Source organism: Musca vetustissima, unplaced genomic scaffold (assembly GCF_032173495.1).
Source record: "Musca vetustissima isolate MV318-11 ecotype Yass unplaced genomic scaffold, APGP_CSIRO_Mvet_v1 utg5970, whole genome shotgun sequence".
In the NCBI taxonomy this organism is placed as follows: domain Eukaryota; kingdom Metazoa; phylum Arthropoda; class Insecta; order Diptera; family Muscidae; genus Musca; species Musca vetustissima.
The window spans coordinates 19,825-39,070 of NW_026881596.1; the positions used below are offsets into that span (position 1 = coordinate 19,825).

The 19,246-nt window shown below is 37.3% G+C and overlaps 3 protein-coding genes across 3 annotated transcripts; 1 reads left to right on the plus strand and 2 right to left on the minus strand.

Moving 5' to 3' along the window:
• Window positions 1–896: 896 nt before the first annotated feature.
• LOC133327555 (uncharacterized) lies at window positions 897–8,547 on the minus strand. The gene is made up of 4 exons (XM_061536072.1): window positions 8,478–8,547; window positions 8,297–8,419; window positions 3,254–4,428; window positions 897–974 (listed from the first exon to the last, which is right to left on the minus strand). Exons 1-4 carry the CDS (start codon window positions 8,545–8,547, stop codon window positions 897–899), a joined length of 1,446 nt encoding a protein of 481 aa, XP_061392056.1.
• A 250-nt stretch (window positions 8,548–8,797) lies between these two features.
• On the minus strand, window positions 8,798–9,715 carry LOC133327548 (transcription factor Adf-1-like). The gene is made up of 2 exons (XM_061536065.1): window positions 9,363–9,715; window positions 8,798–9,293 (listed from the first exon to the last, which is right to left on the minus strand). Exons 1-2 carry the CDS (start codon window positions 9,713–9,715, stop codon window positions 8,798–8,800), a joined length of 849 nt encoding a protein of 282 aa, XP_061392049.1.
• A 4,126-nt stretch (window positions 9,716–13,841) lies between these two features.
• LOC133327547 (glycerophosphocholine phosphodiesterase GPCPD1) lies at window positions 13,842–18,729 on the plus strand. Its single transcript, XM_061536064.1, has 4 exons — window positions 13,842–14,076; window positions 14,225–15,816; window positions 18,385–18,531; window positions 18,595–18,729. Exons 1-4 carry the CDS (start codon window positions 13,842–13,844, stop codon window positions 18,727–18,729), a joined length of 2,109 nt encoding a protein of 702 aa, XP_061392048.1.
• The last annotated feature ends 517 nt before the right edge of the window (window positions 18,730–19,246 follow it).

Below are 19,246 nucleotides of genomic sequence, written 5' to 3' on the forward strand. Positions count from 1 at the left end.
ATTCGAAAATTCAAAAGTCAGTAAATTAAAAGAATTAAAGATGTCGGTTTACCTATAATAAGAAATTGGACGAAATATATATAATTAAAACGTATTCGATGTGGAAAATTGCATATCAATTGCACAAACGTTGGGTTTTTCATTCACAATTTTCATGAAATCGGACAAAAATATATGGGAGATAAGCTAAGTCTGAATCGATTCTCGCCATTCTACTCTGAATTATCTATGCTATACAAAATGTCGTCTCAATCGAACAATTTTTGCACACTTTTCCTAAAATATATATATATGGCCTATATCTCGGAACCGATGTAAAGAACAATTCGCACTGGTTATTCAATATTCTATACATTGTGCAAAATTGCGTGTGAATCTAACAAATATAGAGTCTATGGAGCATCATTTACATAAAGTTGGGCGAAAATATATATAGGAGCTATATCTAAATATGAAATAATGTCCACGATGTGCAGGGTAAAACGTCCTAGGACAACCTAGGCCGGAATTTGGCTATGTACATCGTGGAAACCTTGGGGATATTCGGAAACCCCCTGGATCAAAATGGATCAGGGTAGTTCCCGTAAATAATTAACTAAGTTGTGAAAAAGTAAAAATTAAGTTACGGTACAGGGAGTTAATAACCCAGCACCGGCGACAAGCGTGGGTAAGACCACAAGCTACGAGTCGTCGGCTGCTTTAGGTGTGAATGCCTTGGTTCCTGCAGCTGTACACAAGTGCATCTAGTTCAACCCCGGAAAAATATGACGACCCGCCAATTCTAATGGAACATGATTTAGTCAAGATTGGTAAAAAAACAACCTTCGACCGACAGGTCCGTAGGGACAACCAACATGGGACTCTTAGCGCTATTCACCATAGTCTAGAGAAACAAACTATTCGACCAAGTGGACAGATTGTACCGAAAGAGCAAAGTGAGGACATACTCCCGGATGAACTACTACAAAATCGACCTGAAAAGAGAACGGGAAAAGAAGAGAGAGGAGAAGATAGTAGGAGAAGGAGAGCCATGTCAGATTTTTGACAAGGCCTAGGATCTGGTTGGGGTCTATTTTAGAGTAGAAAGCTAGATTATCAATTTCATATCTTTCAAACGGTTTATGTCTTCTGCTACTCAGCGATGGACATCTACAGAGGATATGTTCAATTGTTTATAGCTTCTTCGTACTCACATAGACGACAGTAGTCCTCTCCGCTGTAGTCCCATTTTGAAGGGAGAGATCTAATCCTGCAGTGACCTCCTATAATTACCACAATGATTTTGATTTCTCTCTTATTGTGTGCCAACAGCGAAGAAGTTCTTCGGCGAGGGAATTCAGGCCAGATAGCTTTTGAGATTCTGCAAACAGGTTCTCTCGACCATCTGATACCGACTACCTAGCCGTAGACAAGCGGATTTTGCCAATGAAATAGCCAATGGGTGCTTGCACAGATCTCTCAATCGCAAGATTGGAACCCAACCCAATCAAGAACTGCTTTTGAGTTTATAGTGCACGACTTCAAAACCTTGAGGGCCGCCTGACTATCGGCACATATATTCACCGGTCCCGTATTATCGGCAGTAAGTAAACCTAACTGGAGATGAGCTGGACACCACGGTGATTCCGGCCGAGTCTACTCAGGAATATTACTGTTACTCTAACGATATGAGTATAGACCCTGTTGCCCAACCGAAGGCAAATCTGACACCGACAGGCCCTGTGTCGGCACATGCCATAATATGCTTCGATGTCCGATTCCTGATGGGGAATCTTACGAGACTTCGATAACGGTCAGTGACTCAAAGGTCGGAACTGCCCAATAAACATCTGATGCGAATCACTATAAACGTGCTGTATTATATCTTCGCAAGTTTGTGGGGTAAGATACGAACTTCCATTCGGAGAGGTATGTCCACATCATTAGAGGTAAGATTGAAATTGTAAGGAAATTTGAAAGAACCTATGAGCAAGTTTTTCATCGAGAGCTCCACATGGGCAGAATCTTCCTCAAAAAAAAAAAAAAAATTGATCGACCAAAAACGTCAAAATTGAATCCGGAAACGAGCAAAGTAGTAGAGTCGGTGAAGCCCACTGCCTCTGGCTAAGGTGTGGCGCAGAAATCTGATCCTAGTCAAACGCTAATGGAAAAAGCCGATGAGTAATGCCAGAAACCAACTGACACCTATAAGGTGATCGGCAAGCGAACGACTCTGTCTCAAAGCCAGATTCTACGCTAAAAAGCAAAGTATAAGCGGTCAGCACCAATGTACTTAGTGGCTCCAGTGTCGGTCGGGACAGGAAAAAGGTCAAGTCAGCCAAGGATCGACTTCTGGAGGAACGAATAATGCCCCACAGCACAAATGAAGCATTCGCTCATCCGAACAGTTTGAACAGGAAATCGGGAGAGTTCCTTGTGAAAACGGCGGATGGCTTTAGCGCACTTGGGGACTAACCTTGCTGCGGTCTCTTGATCTGAGATTCCGTCAAGACGGATTCTTTCAGCCTGAGTTCCGCCACCTTCTGTGGGCAAAGAATTTCTGCTGAAAATGATGGCAATGCAAAATCCCAACGTCACTACTTATCAGTCTAACACCTTGTAACGAGGTCGGAGGAATGGGATGTTTTTCTCAAAGAGTGCGACGGAAAATTGAACTACGGTTCAGTACGAGTTCGGTTCCGAAACTCAGTAAGTGTAGTGAAGCGACAAAGGCTGCAAATTCTACAGATTAACCTGCACCACTGCCAAACCGCAGCCGCAAAAATACTCTTGTCCCTCACGAACTCTCAAAGCGAAATCGTCTTGGTTCAGGAGCCATAAGTATAAAAAATTTGGTTTTTAGATTAAGGAATCTGAATGGTCACAATAAAGAATCCTTAACAACTAAAGCCTCAAGATAATCAATTGGTGACGTCTTTGCAAAACCTCTAAATGCAAGGTGAAGAGGTCCGGATTAAGTAAGTACATTTTTGCCATTTTGTACGGAAAGGAGTTCCACAATCAAACCTGAACACATTTTGTGGATATATATGGAAATCAAGAAAAAGAAAATTAAACAAATTAGAAATTTCTTGTCTAAACTAAATGTACTTGAAATGGAAGAGATTGTGCCCTATTTCTATATATTCGATTTTAAATATTAAAAAATAATAAAAATAGAAATAAAACAAACAAAACGATAGCGCGCAAAATCAAAAATCATTTATTATATTTTATTTAATAACAAGAAGAAAATCCACGATGCCACCATTACGGCTACGCTCAACTGCTGCATTACAGCTTCTCCTTTGACTTTGACATCCACTTCCACTGATATTTGCTTTCGTCGCACGTAAGTCGACAAATCAATAGGAACGTCATTACACAAACTGCCATTGCAGCGAACACACAAAGGATCGTTATCGGTACATTCTGCCAAATGTGAAGCACATCCCCGTAGTACATAGGTCAATTGCAATTTGGTAACAACGGTACTTACACAGACATCTTCTTGCGACGAACAATTAAGTTGATCTATTATCTCAGGGGTCATCATCTCGGCACAATCTTCATCGTCCAGTGAAGAGCAAGAATAACAGGTGCGTACTGGAAAACGATTACAGCCAGTCTGTGTCGAATTACTGCAATAATAACAGACCTCATTGGGCTGGCGTGTGGCAAAAAATTCTTTATCGGCACAACCTCTTCGGATGTGATTGCCATTTTCACAGGAGTAACAAGAATTCGTTCCTTCCGAACATTTAGTGGGATACAGATAATTGCCCTCCACACATTTCGGATCATCTTTGGAAGAACATATATTACATGATATGGTCAGGCACTTGTTGTTGCAATTCTCTCCATAGCATTCGGTAAGCGTTCCAGTTGGAAAAAATGGTTTATTTGAGGAACAGCCACGTTGCACAACACCCGTTTGCTCATTGATGTAGGTATAACATTTTGCTGTCTCGCCATACAAATTATTGTTCTCGCAATACACCGTAGAAGATGCTGTACATTTATCCGCCATTGGATCTTGACCACGCCAACATGCTGGATCGGGACTGGCAAATGTATGTGAACACAGCAAGCAACTTTGTTTCCAAACACCAGGTTCATTATTACATCCGTCACGATTACATTTGATGCAGGAATTAGGACAGGTTGAAGCATCCGCAATCGAGTATTCACAGCCACGTTGCACGTTATTCTTGTGCATGATTTTCATAAAGCAACGATCGTTTACATTATAGACTGGGCAGGGCATCAGATATTGGGTATAGTTCGCCACATTTACACAATCAGCTCCCGAACATTGGTAGCACTTTAGACGATCCTGTGGAAAAATGTCACGATTGCAGAGACTCTTTTTACAGCGCTCACAAGGTTCTGGGCAATAACGGCTGGGAAAGAGGCGAGATAAGCAACCACGTCGAGTTATACCCGAGACTGGTAATATAAAGGGGTAGTTGGATTATTTTTGTATTTTATTATTCCTTATTTGCTATTTTCTTATTCTAGGTGATTAGTATCGGCAAGCCAGCTTCCATGGTATTAGGATATGCGTTTTTGAATGATATATTATTTTTAAATGCTAATGAGTATGAGACATGCAAAAGCCACGATGGTATTGTCAGATGAATTTATACATGATTTTTTTAAGATTTTAATTATTTCAGCTTTCGGATTTCCATAGGAGCCATGCAAATCTACTTATTGCTATATTTGATTTGGTATTATAAACTGCGAATAAATTTGCTTTCAAGACGGGCATTTTTTCTAAAATTTAATTCAAGACTAATTTATAGTTTTATGTTTGCCGACGCGGGTATTTTTTATGTTCGGAGTCCGTATAATTTTTAAACTTAATCACTTGCATCAGTTAAATAATTTTATTTCAAGACATATTTAATTTATAGTGATATATTATTGTAGAATTTTTTATGTTTAGAAGTCCGCATAATATTGAAACTTTAACACTTGAAAAACCAATATTTCGTTGAAGCACATTTTAGATATATTTATCTAAAGTTTTCATAATAAATAATAATAAAACATCCACGCGAGAAAAATATGGGGCCATAAGTAAACGGGGATTGATTTTTTTTGGCAGTGTGATTTGACAGCCAATGAGAATAAAAAAAACAAATAAAGGCCAATTCAGTAGAAAAACATGTCAAACCATTGAGCGGAGCAGTATAGTCGGACGGGGACGACCATATGATACCCTACACAACTTCCACGAAAATCAAAATTTGTGTGTTTCTATATTCTGAGCTTATTCGCGATATTTTCACACTCATGACCGTCTAGAGGTCAACAAATATTACTAATATTCAGTACAGTCCTTCTAGTTACTTGTCTAGATTCCTTGTGGCCTATATATCGACTCGAAAAAAAACAACACAAACAAATTAAGATTTCAGTCCATTTCATTTCAATATTATTATCTGATCATAACCGAAAATTATCGGCGTGTCCGATCTTTACCATAAACAATAGGAGTATTCATTGTCCACCCTACATGCAAATTATAATGGACAGACGGACACACATGTCTAGATCGACTCAGCTAGTCGAAATCGGTATACAAACTCTTGGGACTGCACAAAGGTATAATACCTTGACAACATAGTTGTGTAGAGTATAAAAATCTCAAAATACCGATTTGGTTCAGTATTAATAATTGTTCGTGCGGAGATGTGGTGGTACCTAATGAGAACCTAAAATACCAAATTTCAGCCAATTTGAATGAAAAACGTGTCAAAAGTCCACATATTGGGGTATACCTATACTATACTATGGGGGCTTACCCTTAAACGTAGTTCAATATTAATAATTTTTAATACGGATATGTGCTACACATCGGGAACACAAAATGCAAATAACAGCCAGTTCGGTATGAAAACGTGTCAAAAAACCCCAAAATACCGAATATTGGGGGTCCCTGAAATGGGAACTAAACTAAAACGTTGACTGATATATCCCATCCTAGGAATACTAGCAATGTCTGGGGAAAATCGCATATTTCTATTTAAAATATTTCAATCTCTTTAGTGATATCAACAGACATGCGTAAATCGACATAGAATATTATTCTGACCAAGAATATCCGGAATATCCACCTTATAGTGGATGGTATAAAAATATGAAACTATTGCAGTGATATTTAAAAATTGGTCAGTCGGTGTTGCCGACAGATATATACCCCCACCCTATAGTTTGCGTAGGTCTCTTGCGAATAGACACAGATATTATTATTAGCTTTATATAACAAATATGTTTTAATCAAATATGTTTTTATCAATTTAATGTTGATAGCATTTTGTAAAATATTGACTATTTGTGAGGAAGGTACCGGAAGTAGTGGACTACTGGGTCCCATCGTTGAACTTAATCTAGACTTCATAAAGATAATAGGTTGTGCAAAGTTTGGTTCACATCGGACCTTCCATTCGCCTGATATTCGATTTACAAATATTGAAAATTTGGACCATTTGTGGGGGAGGTACTAGAAGGAGTTGACCAATGGGTCCCATCTTCAGACTTGATCTAGACTTGGTAAAGATAATAGGCTGTACAAAGTTTCGTTAAAATCGGATAGTCCGTTTCCATGTTATCATAAAATTAATTTTTGGCACAATTTTGAGCATTTTGTGGGAGAGGTACCAGAAGGAGTGGACCGATATCCCCCATCTTCGAACTTAAACTAAGTTTGGACGAAATATTAAGATGTGAAAAGTTCGAATGAAATCGGTTGCTGCCTTCGAGAGTTTTCGTGCGCACCAACCAGCCAAACAGACAGACGGACAATGCACGGACGGACATGGCTAAATCGACACCAAATATTCTGAAACGGATTTGGGGTCTAAAACCAATATTTCGATGAGGCACATTTTCACCGCATCAAAGTGTATATACCCTCATTAGCCTAAAGGCTGAGGGTATAAAAATATTTCAATATAATCCACGTTTTACAAATTAAAATTAGCTTTTAAACTAATTGAAGACCTTATGATATCTAAGCCTAAAAATTCCTCTACTTAAGAAGTGGTTTTAAAATTCAAGATTTAAAAAATATTTAAAACCCCTCAAACCTTTTTTTTAAATTTTGGAACTTAAGTTCCATATTTCATATGTTGGCAAAATCTATACACCCTTTCTGCACCGATAAACTTCTTCGATGTATAACTCCCACATCAGATTACATTTAAAGGTCAACCACTCATCTTGGATATACACTATCATCTTCTACGTATCAAAGTGTATATACCCTTATTAGCCTAAAGGCTGAGGGTATAAAAATATTTCAATACAATCCACGTTTTACACAATAAAATTAGCTTTTAAACTAATTCAAGGTCTTATGATATCCGAGCCCAAAAATTAATCTACTTAAAAAAATTTGTTTTTTAAAATGCAAGGTTTAAAAAATATTTAAAAACCCTCAAACCTTTTTTTAAATTTTGGAACTTAAGTGTAAGAGATCATATTTCATATGTTGGCAAAATCTGTACACCCTTTCTGCACCGATCAACTTCTACTTCTTCGAAGTATCATCAGATTACATTCTCGGATATACACTATCATCTTCTACGTTATATGTCTTCTAGGATGAATGTATTCGCCATAGAATACAAATGTTGTAATTTTTCATACAAAAGTATTGATCCCCTTCCTTGTGTAAAATTTCGTGATATTCGGGTATTAATTATGACCACTAGAGTGAGGAGTAAGCAGACAAAAATAAATTCTTTGATCACTTGGACAGAACCTAACCTAAATACAATAATTTGTTACATTTGGTCCATATTCTCTGATTACAAATTATAATTGACAGACGGACGGACACACAGCTGGCTAAGCTAGTCGAGATATGGTGATCGGTATATTTAAAGGAGGGTCTAGGACAAATATTTCGTGGCATTAAAAACTCTTGGTACTCCCAAAACTTATAAATTCACGTCTAGATAAAAAAAATTAAAAAAACAAATCACGACCAAAAATAATAGACATATTAAAAACCCAAAATTCGCGACGTCACTATATAATATTTTACTATTAAAGTTCGCGTCGAAAACCGAATAAAAGTGCTATCCTCAATATTTAGCTGCCATAACAAATTTCCCAAAATTATCCGTCGCGCTGTTGAAAGGCATACGATTACGGTTTTAAAATCAATTTCCAATGTTTGGATATGTAAAATCAAATAATTCGTAAATTAGGATATGAAAGTGTGTATGATCTGAAGGGTTTTCAGCTTAAGATTTAGAAGCAGCCACATGCATTTTTCAAATATTATAAAATCTGTACATACCCACAGTTTGAACACATTCATCATTTTCAGTAGGACATTCTTCGACTGGGAGCTGAATACCGGGTTTTGTGGCACATTCTGGATCTTCGTTCGAATCACAGGCATAACATTCCAATGCATTAACTATGAAAATAGAAAAAAATCAATTAAACCGATACCACAAAAAAATCTATGATAATACCTCTTTGTGTCGCAATTAAAGCAGCGATGAGCACCACTATCATCAGCCACCATCTATTATTGTTTGTCATAATGAATTCCGAACGTCTTTACCCGTGCATAGATACAATGTTATTACTGTTAGGATTATAGAAATATTATGGCAAACAAAATAGCGAAGACTTCTTTTTGAAAAACTTCCAATATTCAATTGTCTTGCCCCAGGAGATAAGATAATTCATTGCAATTATTAACAACCAATTTGAATGGACTCTGATGATTATCTGTCCCCTCGGATATAGGGAGAGCGAGAGAGAGAGAGACTGAGTAAATGAAAATCTATTAATCATGATTCTGACGATTTCCAAATTCAATATCAAACAAAAGTTGTTGGATCTGTAGGCGGGCTATGGCATTTTGGCGATTAGTTAAACGTCGCATTGCCGGGGCACAACTAAGCAAAAACTTTTCATCCGAATCGAAATAGTTATTGGGCGACGCATAATATGAAGGTGTTTCTTCATTGTTGCGATTTTTATATTCACCATTTTGATTGACTCTGTATCTATTTGGTGTATGATGCTGATGATGGCTGTGGTGATGGTCCATTACTTCTGTCTCTTCCGGCACTGGCATAAAATCTGTGGCCTGCACCGAAACGGTGTTTTGCTGGACATGATCATTGCTATGTCTCTGCTCAATGTGATTTTCCATCTTGGTTGTATTTTGATTGCCTTGTGCTTGTTCTAATACGGCCGTGGATGATGTTTCACAGTGAATACTTTGATCATCCGAATTGTCACCAAATTCCTCAATGAGATGGTCATCCAAGGAATAACTGGGAAGAAGAAAAACAAACGAATTACCAAAAATTCAAAATGTTCACCACCATCCCACTCTACCATACCTTGCATTATCCATATATGGTATCATAAAAGACATCTGGTCATAGAAAACCCACTTGCGGTGTTTATTCCGTGTATGTTCATCTTCGGTACGTTGTACTTGCTTGTAATGTTTGGCAAAGGAATCTCTCAAAGAACGCCATCGCCTGCGACATTCATCTGTTGTTGCACCCATCACATCGCTGACTTCCTGCCAATGCATTTGTCGCAGCGAAGACTTTCGAAATGATTTCAGCGTCCGATCATAGAGTATTGGCCTTAGCTGGACTTGATGTATAAGTTCTTCCTCGTTCAGGACAACTAGTTTACCCGTTGACCGCCTTTTTCGTATCTGTGGCGTTCTTGTGGAACTCATTGTATTTCTTTCCGTAAATTTCGCGCGCGAAACGTAGAAAAACCGGCAGGATACTGCTTGCGGCAAATGTTTGCTTTAGTAAATGTCGTAGTTACACCGAATTTGTTGACGGCGTTGCCACTTTTACAATCAATAGTGCTCTTTGATCAGCTGTTATTATAATGGCTAGGTCATACGATGAATGCATATCTGCCAATGTGCTTTTTGGTAATATTTTGATGAAATAAAGCAATAATTAATTATAAAAATTATATTTTTCAGTTTTAACTAAATGACAAAATTAAGCACAAAATTAATTTGGAAGTACAAATCGAGCTGGAATCCTGAAAATTTAAATTAACATTACTGTCGGAGTATAACATTGGGATATTTACGTACTTTTGGACATTTTTTTCAGGACCACTATTGAGATGTAGGATTGGGATCAGGATTCAGTTTTAGAAATTAATATTTATGAGTACTAAATGGTACTAAATTTAGTACAATTTGAATTTTGGGTGAACCAATAGAGCAAGAATCGTGAAATTGGGAGAGGGCATCACTGTTGGGGTGCAATATTGATATATGTAAGATGTTTAAAAACTTGTACTAATGTGTACTAAATTTGGTTCAATTTAAATTGTGAGTGAAGCGATAGAGTTGGAATTCTGAAATTTTATTTAGGATCACTGTGGAGGTGTAGGATTGGGGTTTGTAGGAAGTTTTGGAAATTGGTGCTACTGTGTACTAAATTTGGTACAATTTGAATTGTGGGTAAACCGATAGAGTTGAAATCCTGAAACTTGGATTTAGGATCACTGTGAGGGTGAAGGTTTGGGTTAAGTAGGAAGTTTTGGAAATTCGTACTACTGTGTACTAAATTTGGTACAATTTGAATTGTGGGTGATCCAATGGAGTTGGAATTCTGAAACATGGATTAAGGACCACTGTGGTGGTGTAGGTATGGATTAAGTAGGAAGGTTTGGAAATTGGTACTACTGTGTACTAAATTTGGTACAATTTGAATTGTGGCTGAACCAATGGAGTTGGAATCCTGAAATTTGAATTTGCGATCATTAAGACGTGTAGGATCGGGGTATGTAGAAGCTTTAGAAATTAGTACTACTATGTACTAAACTTTGTACAAATTGCATTGTGGATGAACCGGTAGAGTTGGAGTCCTGAAAATTGGATTTAGGGTCACTATGGAGGTGTAGGTTTTGGGCGAGTAGGAACTTTTAGAAATTCGTACTACTGTGTACTAAACTTGGTACAATTTAAATTGTGGGTGAACCAATGGGTGTAGGATCAGGGTATGTAGGAATGTTTGTTAGATGGTTGAGGTGGGTACTTATGGAAAAAATGTGTGCTAAATGGAACTAAATTTGCCAAAATTTGGATTTGAATGAATTTTTAGAGGTACATGTTTATATATTTCCCACATTTGCTAACGAAGTAGCGGTCATATGCAAGTTTTAGGTGGCCTCACTAAAAAGTGGCGAATATTAATAATCTTTGGGAGGGGGATTCGGTTGAAAAACGCGCTCAGAGAACCCAAAATACCGAAAATTGTGGGATACCCCTATATGGAGACTACACGAAAAAATTTACTTATATTTACAATTTTTGGTGGCGAGATAATACTGGGTAGCAAATTTTAACGCAAATTATTAAATTGCAGCCAATTCGGCCGAAAAATACGGCCAAAACTCCACAAAAACTGAAAATTGGGGTACCAGAAAAAATAATCTATATTTATAATTTTTAGTGGATAAATTTGGTACCCCATAAGAATCCAATGTACTCGAAGTACTAAATTACAACCAATTCGATCGAATAATATGGTAAAAACTCTCCAAAAACTGAAAATTGGGAGGTTTCGTTATATGGGGGCTACCAGAAAAAGTGGTCCTATATTTATAATTTTTAGTGGCGAGATTTTCTACCCAATAAGAACCCAATGTACCAAATTTTAGCGAATTCGGTTGAAAACGCGGTCAAAAACCCCAAAATACCAAAAATTGAGTGGTGCGCTTATATTGGAGCTATGCCTAAATGTGGACAGATATTGCCCATATTCGATATTGGCCTGCTAGCAGACAAAAGAATTCGGTTGAAAAATGCGCTCAGTAACGCCAAAGTATCGAAAATTGGGCGGAGCCCTTATATGGGGAATACCCGAAAAAATTAATGTACCAAATTTCAGCGAATTCGGTTGAAAAATGCGTTCAAGAAACCCTAAACCCGAAAATCGGAGGGTAGCCTTATATAGGAGCTATGCCGAAACGTGGACCGATGTAACCCATCTCCAAACTTGACCTGCCTGCAGACAAAATATGATTTTGTGCTAAGTTTTGAGCATTCGTTTAGATGCTAGAGTGATTACAACATAATCAAGGATATATACTATATAGGGTCGGAAATGATTATTTCGATGTGTTACGTACGGAAAAACAAAATGAATATAATCTCCATACTATGGTGGAGGGCATAAAAACCACTCTTTAGATAGTGGCTAAACGATTTTAATCTGTTGTTACCTTCCCTTCATTATAGTAATTTTAACACGGTTCCACATATCGGTATTTTGTTGGATTTAACCGCAACCGGAAGGTGGCTAAAACTACAATTATTTTAAAGGTCTTAGAAAGTCTGTAATTTTGTTATTCTGGAAACCAGTTTGCAATGCCATAGACGCGTATAAAGTCTCGACAGATTGTAATTATTTTTAATACACACCTTAGATGGAAGACATTTAATAACGATTTTAAATATTTTTATTATTTTATGTATTTATTTTTTATTACTTATTACAACATTTTTTTGTATTTTTTGGTCCAAAATGCATAAATATCTATTTTAAAACCCCTCGACAACTCTAATTGTCATTTCCTCATACGTCATCATTAAAGATGCACCCCCACACCAAAACATGACATGACACTTCAATGTACTACTGAACGTTGCATATGGTCGTTTGTTGTTGTTTTTGTTCTTGGATAACTGTTCGGCTATTGTTTACGATTGCGATTGTCGTCGTTCGAAATCAGTTGAAGTTAAGAAATCGAACGCATTGCATTAATCTGTAAATCTATTGCATTTTTTTGACTGGGTTAGTGGTGTGTCATGGGATCACCCTAATTTCACATTGTCATACAGAGAGAAGGAGAACAGCTGCTGCTACTGCGGCAAGTGTATTTCGGAAAACACTTTCATTTTTCAAACAAATAAACCAGAAGAAGAGGAGATCGTAATCTACGCCCAAAACTACAAAACCAACAATAAAAACAAAATGTCTAACCTTCAAATATTATAGCCAAAGAAAAAAATAGCATTAGTTTTTTTTTTGCTAAGGCCACGACAAGAAAACAACAACAAGTAACAGCAACAACTAGACGAACACGCCAACCCATCTGCCAGCCTAGACAATACTGGTAGAAATCCCACCCGACAGTCAGTGCCATCCATTCAAACAAAAGTTGCGAAAAAAAATTAATAACAACAGCAACAACAATACATTGAACTTTAATTATTTCGCAAAAAGATACTGCGAAGGTTCAGCGTAATTGTATCAAGCTGCGTTATAATTTTTTCAAATTATTCTTCGTGTGTTATTGATGTCATCGTGTTGGTACGAAGAAGGAGAATTCAATTAACTTTCCGGGAATAAATTATCTAAAAAATTGTCGTCATTTGCAGAGCTAAAACCTACGAAGGCAGTCCAGTAATCGATAGCCCCAAAAGTAAACAACAATTATAAACAGACGTGAAACCGAAAACGAAGCGTGGACAGTGTGAAGGAGGCGAACGCAGAGGTTTCCATTCCATATTTTTGTTATTGAAAGAGGTATGTATTTAGGTATATTTATATATGTGTGTGATGTGGAGTGGAGTATGAGAAGCGTGAACGTACGTGCCTCTCTCTCGCTACCGCTGGCGCTGCTAAATGTTTTCGTCTGACTTTTTCTAATTTAGTTCTCTTTAATCAATGCTACCGCTTACCCCTACCCTCTCGGTGGCATTGGTGATCTTTCTTTAGGCGAAATTTCCCTTTTTGTTTGCAACTGTACTTTTTTTATAGACCACATTTAACAAAAACAGTCAATACCACCGGGGGAACAAGAACAACGACAGCAACAACGCTATAATGGCCAAGGATAACCAGTGGAACTTTGTTGACGATGAATCGGAGGCCTGTGATGCCATGCTGGCACCTCCACCTGCCCGCTCTGCCAATGGACATGCCGAACGCATGTGGCAGTTCCAGGTTCTTATGAATGATGACATGGCTGCCGGTGAAAAGTTAGCTGTGGTCGGCAACTGCGATTCGCTGGGAAACTGGCAGCTCAGTGGCGCTATCCTAATGAGCAAGGATGACGAGGGTATGTAGGCATTGTCCATGACTTTACCATTAATGTAATTTGACCACGCCAAAGTATATGGTCAAAAAACAAACTAGAGGATTCATTTGCATACAAAGCAAACACACAAGAACAACAACAACACAAATTTTCGTAACCTCTTCTCCAGATTCGAATGTGTGGAGTGTGGATATCCCCTTGCCAAGGGATCGCACAATTGCCTATCGCTATTTTGTTTGTGCCGTGGATCCGACCAGTGAAAAACTCTTGGTTCGCCGTTGGGAAACCTCATTGGCACTGCGTCAAATAGCCATCGATGAGCCAGGGCCACGTCGCGTCGATCCGGATATCTTTGGTGTTGTTAACGATGTTACAAAGGTGGATCGTGGTTGGTTGTCAACGGAAACCATTGTCCAATTTAAAATTTTCAATGCCCCATTCTCGTGGAAGCAACGCATGAAGAAGCGTCTGATGTTTGTCAAAGTGACACCCATGAATTTGCGTATACCAACTGGTGCTGCGACAGATAATAACCTGCTGGCGGGTTCTATAGCACCTTTGGAAGATTCCCTGTCCAACGATACGCATGACACCCGAGAGAATGGTGGCGACTGTGGCCTTGCATTTTCCTTTTCCGAAGTTGTTACCCTGTCGGCGGATGACAGTGTTATCAAGCCTCAACCTCAGTTTGGCGTACGGTGTGGCCCCGATGATCTGGTCATATTCCATTTGACAATTGGTGATTTCGAGAACACCGCCTATTTGATTGATTTGTATACGTACAGCTCCAAGGCAGAAGAAGATGAACCACCCCACCACTTGGGCTATCACTATGTCCTGCCAAATCTATTCAAAATGTCCGAGGGTCGTTTGGAAGTACCCATTACATGTGCCTCTAAACATCGTCCCATGGGTATGATGCAATTGGGTTATCTGCTGATAAAACCCACACCCTCCCTCAATTTGGATATGTCGGTTTCGTATACACGTTATTGGAACAAGAAATGGTCTGGTCTGGATGTGGGTCATCGTGGTTCCGGCACCTCTTTCAAAACCAATGATATGTCCATCAGAGAGAATACGATTACCTCATTGAAAAATGCCGCTGCTCAGGGTGCTGATATGGTGGAATTCGATGTCCAGTTAAGTAAAGATTTAGTGCCTGTGGTATATCACGATTTTATGATTTATGTCTCACTCAAATCCAAATGTAAAATGGAAGAACATGATTTTCTCGCGCTACCAGTACGTGAGTTAACACTACAACAGCTGAAGAATCTAAAAGTCTATCACACCACAGAGGGTAAATCGCGTGCATCACGTTCCTTCCAAGATGAAGACTTGCAGGAGCATCAACCATTCCCACCGTTGGCCGATGTCCTCGATGCCATTGATCCCCATGTAGGATTCAACATTGAAGTGAAATGGTCTCAGCGTCTGCATGACGGCACAATGGAAGAAGAATTTGAACACATTATTGATCGTAATCTCTATGTGGATTGTATTTTGGATGTAGTGTTTCGTAAAGCGGGCAAGCGTCGCGTGGTGTTCTCATGTTTCGATCCGGATATTTGTACAATGTTGCGTTTCAAACAGAATCGTTATCCTGTGATGTTTTTGACCATCGGTGTGACAGAGAAATATCAAAAATATTTGGATCCACGTGGTAATCGTATTGAGACGGCTGTTTTTAATTCCCTGGCAATGGAGCTGTTGGGTATTGTGGCACACACCGAGGATTTGCTGAGAGATCCCTCGCAGGTGAGAATTTTTTAATTATTGGGAACTATTTTTTAGAAAAATTAGATTCTGTAGGCTTTTGATTTCTTTTTTCGAAATTTGTAAAAAAGGAATTTTATGGGTCGATTACGGATGGCAACCAGAGTTTAGTTGCCTTGCCAGTTGCCAAATTTGCATTATGGATGGCAACTGTTGTCAATTTCAGTTGCTTCAAATATAAATTTTCGGCAATCATTTTTTTCTGGTTGCTGTTTATAATAACTGAACTTTGTTTATAATAACAATTTGAGGTCCTTATTGCCCGGATGGAAGCTAAACCAAATGTAGCACGCGGCGTGCGGACTTTTGGTCAAACCAAAGCCACTATCGATGATGTGTGGAAGGCCATTTCAGAAGACCTTAAATGCTATGGCCCACCAACACGCATTCCAAATGAATGGCAGAAAGTGGCGAACATCTTCTTTTGGGTCCATGATTTGTACGTGTGTATCATCAATACATCCGACAACACCCTGGAACTTAGTTTTCGAATAAAAAAATTATATTCTTCCCTTTTTTCTGGGTAACCGGATAACTTCGGCGAAAACCACCGACATTGTCGGCTGAGCCATGCCAAGGTTGAAGTCATTGCTATGGGACTTTTGAAAACAAAAAACATCAGAGCTGCACAAATTTTACGAGAGGAGAAATTGCTGTTGACCGCCAGGCTTTTCGGAAATCAGGGTTTAAGGCTTCATCTATATACACAACGGCATCTTTTGGTAGTCGAAAATACGCCTTCAAGCTAATATGAGCAGTTGATTGAACATTTCTCTAAATGTCAGCATCTACTCACAGAACTGATGGTAGTTCTAATAGATTTATCTCTTAAATGCCTTCTAATAAATGACACTGAGCTTATCATCACATATAATTAGCTTTTCTGAAACATTTTATTCATTAATTTTGTTTGTTTACAATATTTCTAGTTGTAGAAATGTCAAAACAGTATTTTCGACAGCAACTGAGAAAAGTTGCTATTAATAATGTTATGTTTTATTTCAATTGCGTTGCCAGTTGAACTGGCAACTGGAGTTTGGTTGCTTTCCATAATCGACCCATTAGAATTGGAAAAAAAGGTTCTAGAAAAACATTTTTAAGAATGACTGCTCTAAAGACCTTCAAGAAATAAATAAATTAGGTCCTTGAAAAATATTCTTAAAAAATAGAGTTTGTATGTCCTTAAAAAATAATATAAAGGGTCTTGAGGAAAATGTTCATTAAACAAATTGGGTCTACAGGTCTGTAAAAACATATTCTGTAAAAATTAGGATCCTATGGTTATCGAAGACATTTTTGAAAAAAAAAAATTGGACAAAATATTCAATAGCATACATTTTTTAGAAACATTTTTTAAGGATATTCAGTAGCGTAGTTTTTTATTTCCTTTACCACACTGTCGTACAGGATATTATGTCTTTGTGCATATGTAACAGGCAAAAGAAAGCGATATAGACAAATGGTTCCTTTTGAGAATACACGTAGAATCACATTCTAAGTCGATTTATGCATGTCGGTCCTTCCGTCTGTCTATCTGTTCGTCTGGCTTTCTGTCCACGTTAAAAAAACTACAGGTCGCATTTTTGATCCGAATTGAATGAAATTTGGCACAGCTCATTTATTTCAACAAAGGGAGAACCCTATTGAAATTGAGAAAAATCGGTTCAGTTTTGGATATAGCTCCCATATAAATTTTCGTCCGATTCAATGTAAATGATGCGCCAATGTCCCTATATAACTTTCGATTTGCACGAAATTTTGTAAAGCGTACTGAATTGAGTCTATAATGATATTTGTTACGTTTGGGGAAAATCGGTTTAGATTTAGATATAGCTTCGATATATATTTGTATACACTTTAATGTAAATAGCTAACTAAAGTCCCTATATATATTTCGATTTGCATGAAATTTGATATAGCAAATTTGGAAAATGGGGAAAATCGGCTCAGATTTATACATTTTTGTCCGATTTAATGTAAATGATGCACCAAAGTCCCTATATGTCTTTCGATTTGCACGAAATTTAGCATAGCGTACTTAAGTAAGTCTAGAATAATGTTTGTCAAATTTCGTGAAAATCGGTTAAAATTTAGATATAGCTACCATATAAATTTTCAACTGATTCAATGTAAATGATGCACCCAAGTCCCTATATATCTTTCGATTTGCACGAAATTTGGCATAGCGTTTAAAATGAGTCGAGAATAATGTTTGTTAAGTTTTGGGAAAATCGGTTCAGATTTAGGTATAGCTTCCATATATATTATCGTCCGATTTTTTTATATATTTTTGTAAGATTTATGACTTAGGGTCTTTTTCCTAATCAGGACTGTCTCAATGTAAATTCGAATGGGGTCATATTTCACTAAGAGATTTATTATTGTTTATAAATTATTTCTATTGTTTGTAATCAAATTGGATGATAAGCTTTTTTAAATATTTGTATTGATTAAACAAAAGTACGACCAGTTTAATCTAGTATCGATCTACACAATTGTTGCTATTTGTACTTGGTAATAATTTGTATTTTTTTTTTTTTTTTTTTGCAGGTAAATCTGGCCAAAGAACGAGGTTTGGTTGTATTCTGTTGGGGTGATGATAACAATTGCAAAGATACCATTAAATTGCTGAAAAATTTAGGCTTGCATGCAATTATTTATGACAAAATGGATGTGCTGACTTCCAAGGAGATAAAGGTATTTTCTGTTAATATTTTCATTTAAATAATAAATCACTAAAAATTGTGTTTTTCTTTACAGCAAAGCGTTTTTCTACTGCAGGCCAAGGAAAGTCAAAACGAATTGTTAAAATTACAAGCTTTGGAAATGGGCAAAGTCTGGCATACAACATCATCGCCATCATCATCCTCCTCCTCGTCATCTTCGCCCAACTAAATTAGAGTAAAGCATTTTTTTATGCTTTCATTTTGTTTTTGATTACCATGATAATTAGCAGAAGTCATCAGCAACAGTTTTGTAGTTCAAAATAATAGCAAATTAATATTTCTTAGAACATTTTTTTATACACAATAATAATCTACACAAACACACTGAATACACTCCAAACAAAACAATTGAAGCAAGCATATGGAATCACAATGATGGGACAAAAGTCGATGCGAATGAAAAAATATGATTTCTTAACGAAGGCTTAACGTTTGACATTGTGATTGAACAACTAGAAGCATTTTGGATTTATTAAAAAAACTGGATTTATTTTTGAGGTGTTAAAAGCTCTTCAATTGTATAGAAAATTAAATGATCTATTTTTAGCATAAAACAATCACAGACATATTTGTACACCACAACATATATTTTTTATCTTACTCCTACTTCCTCCCCAATTTCTTTTTTATTATACAATAATATTTGTTTTTAAATATTTTTTTATATAATGATTTTTTTCCACGGA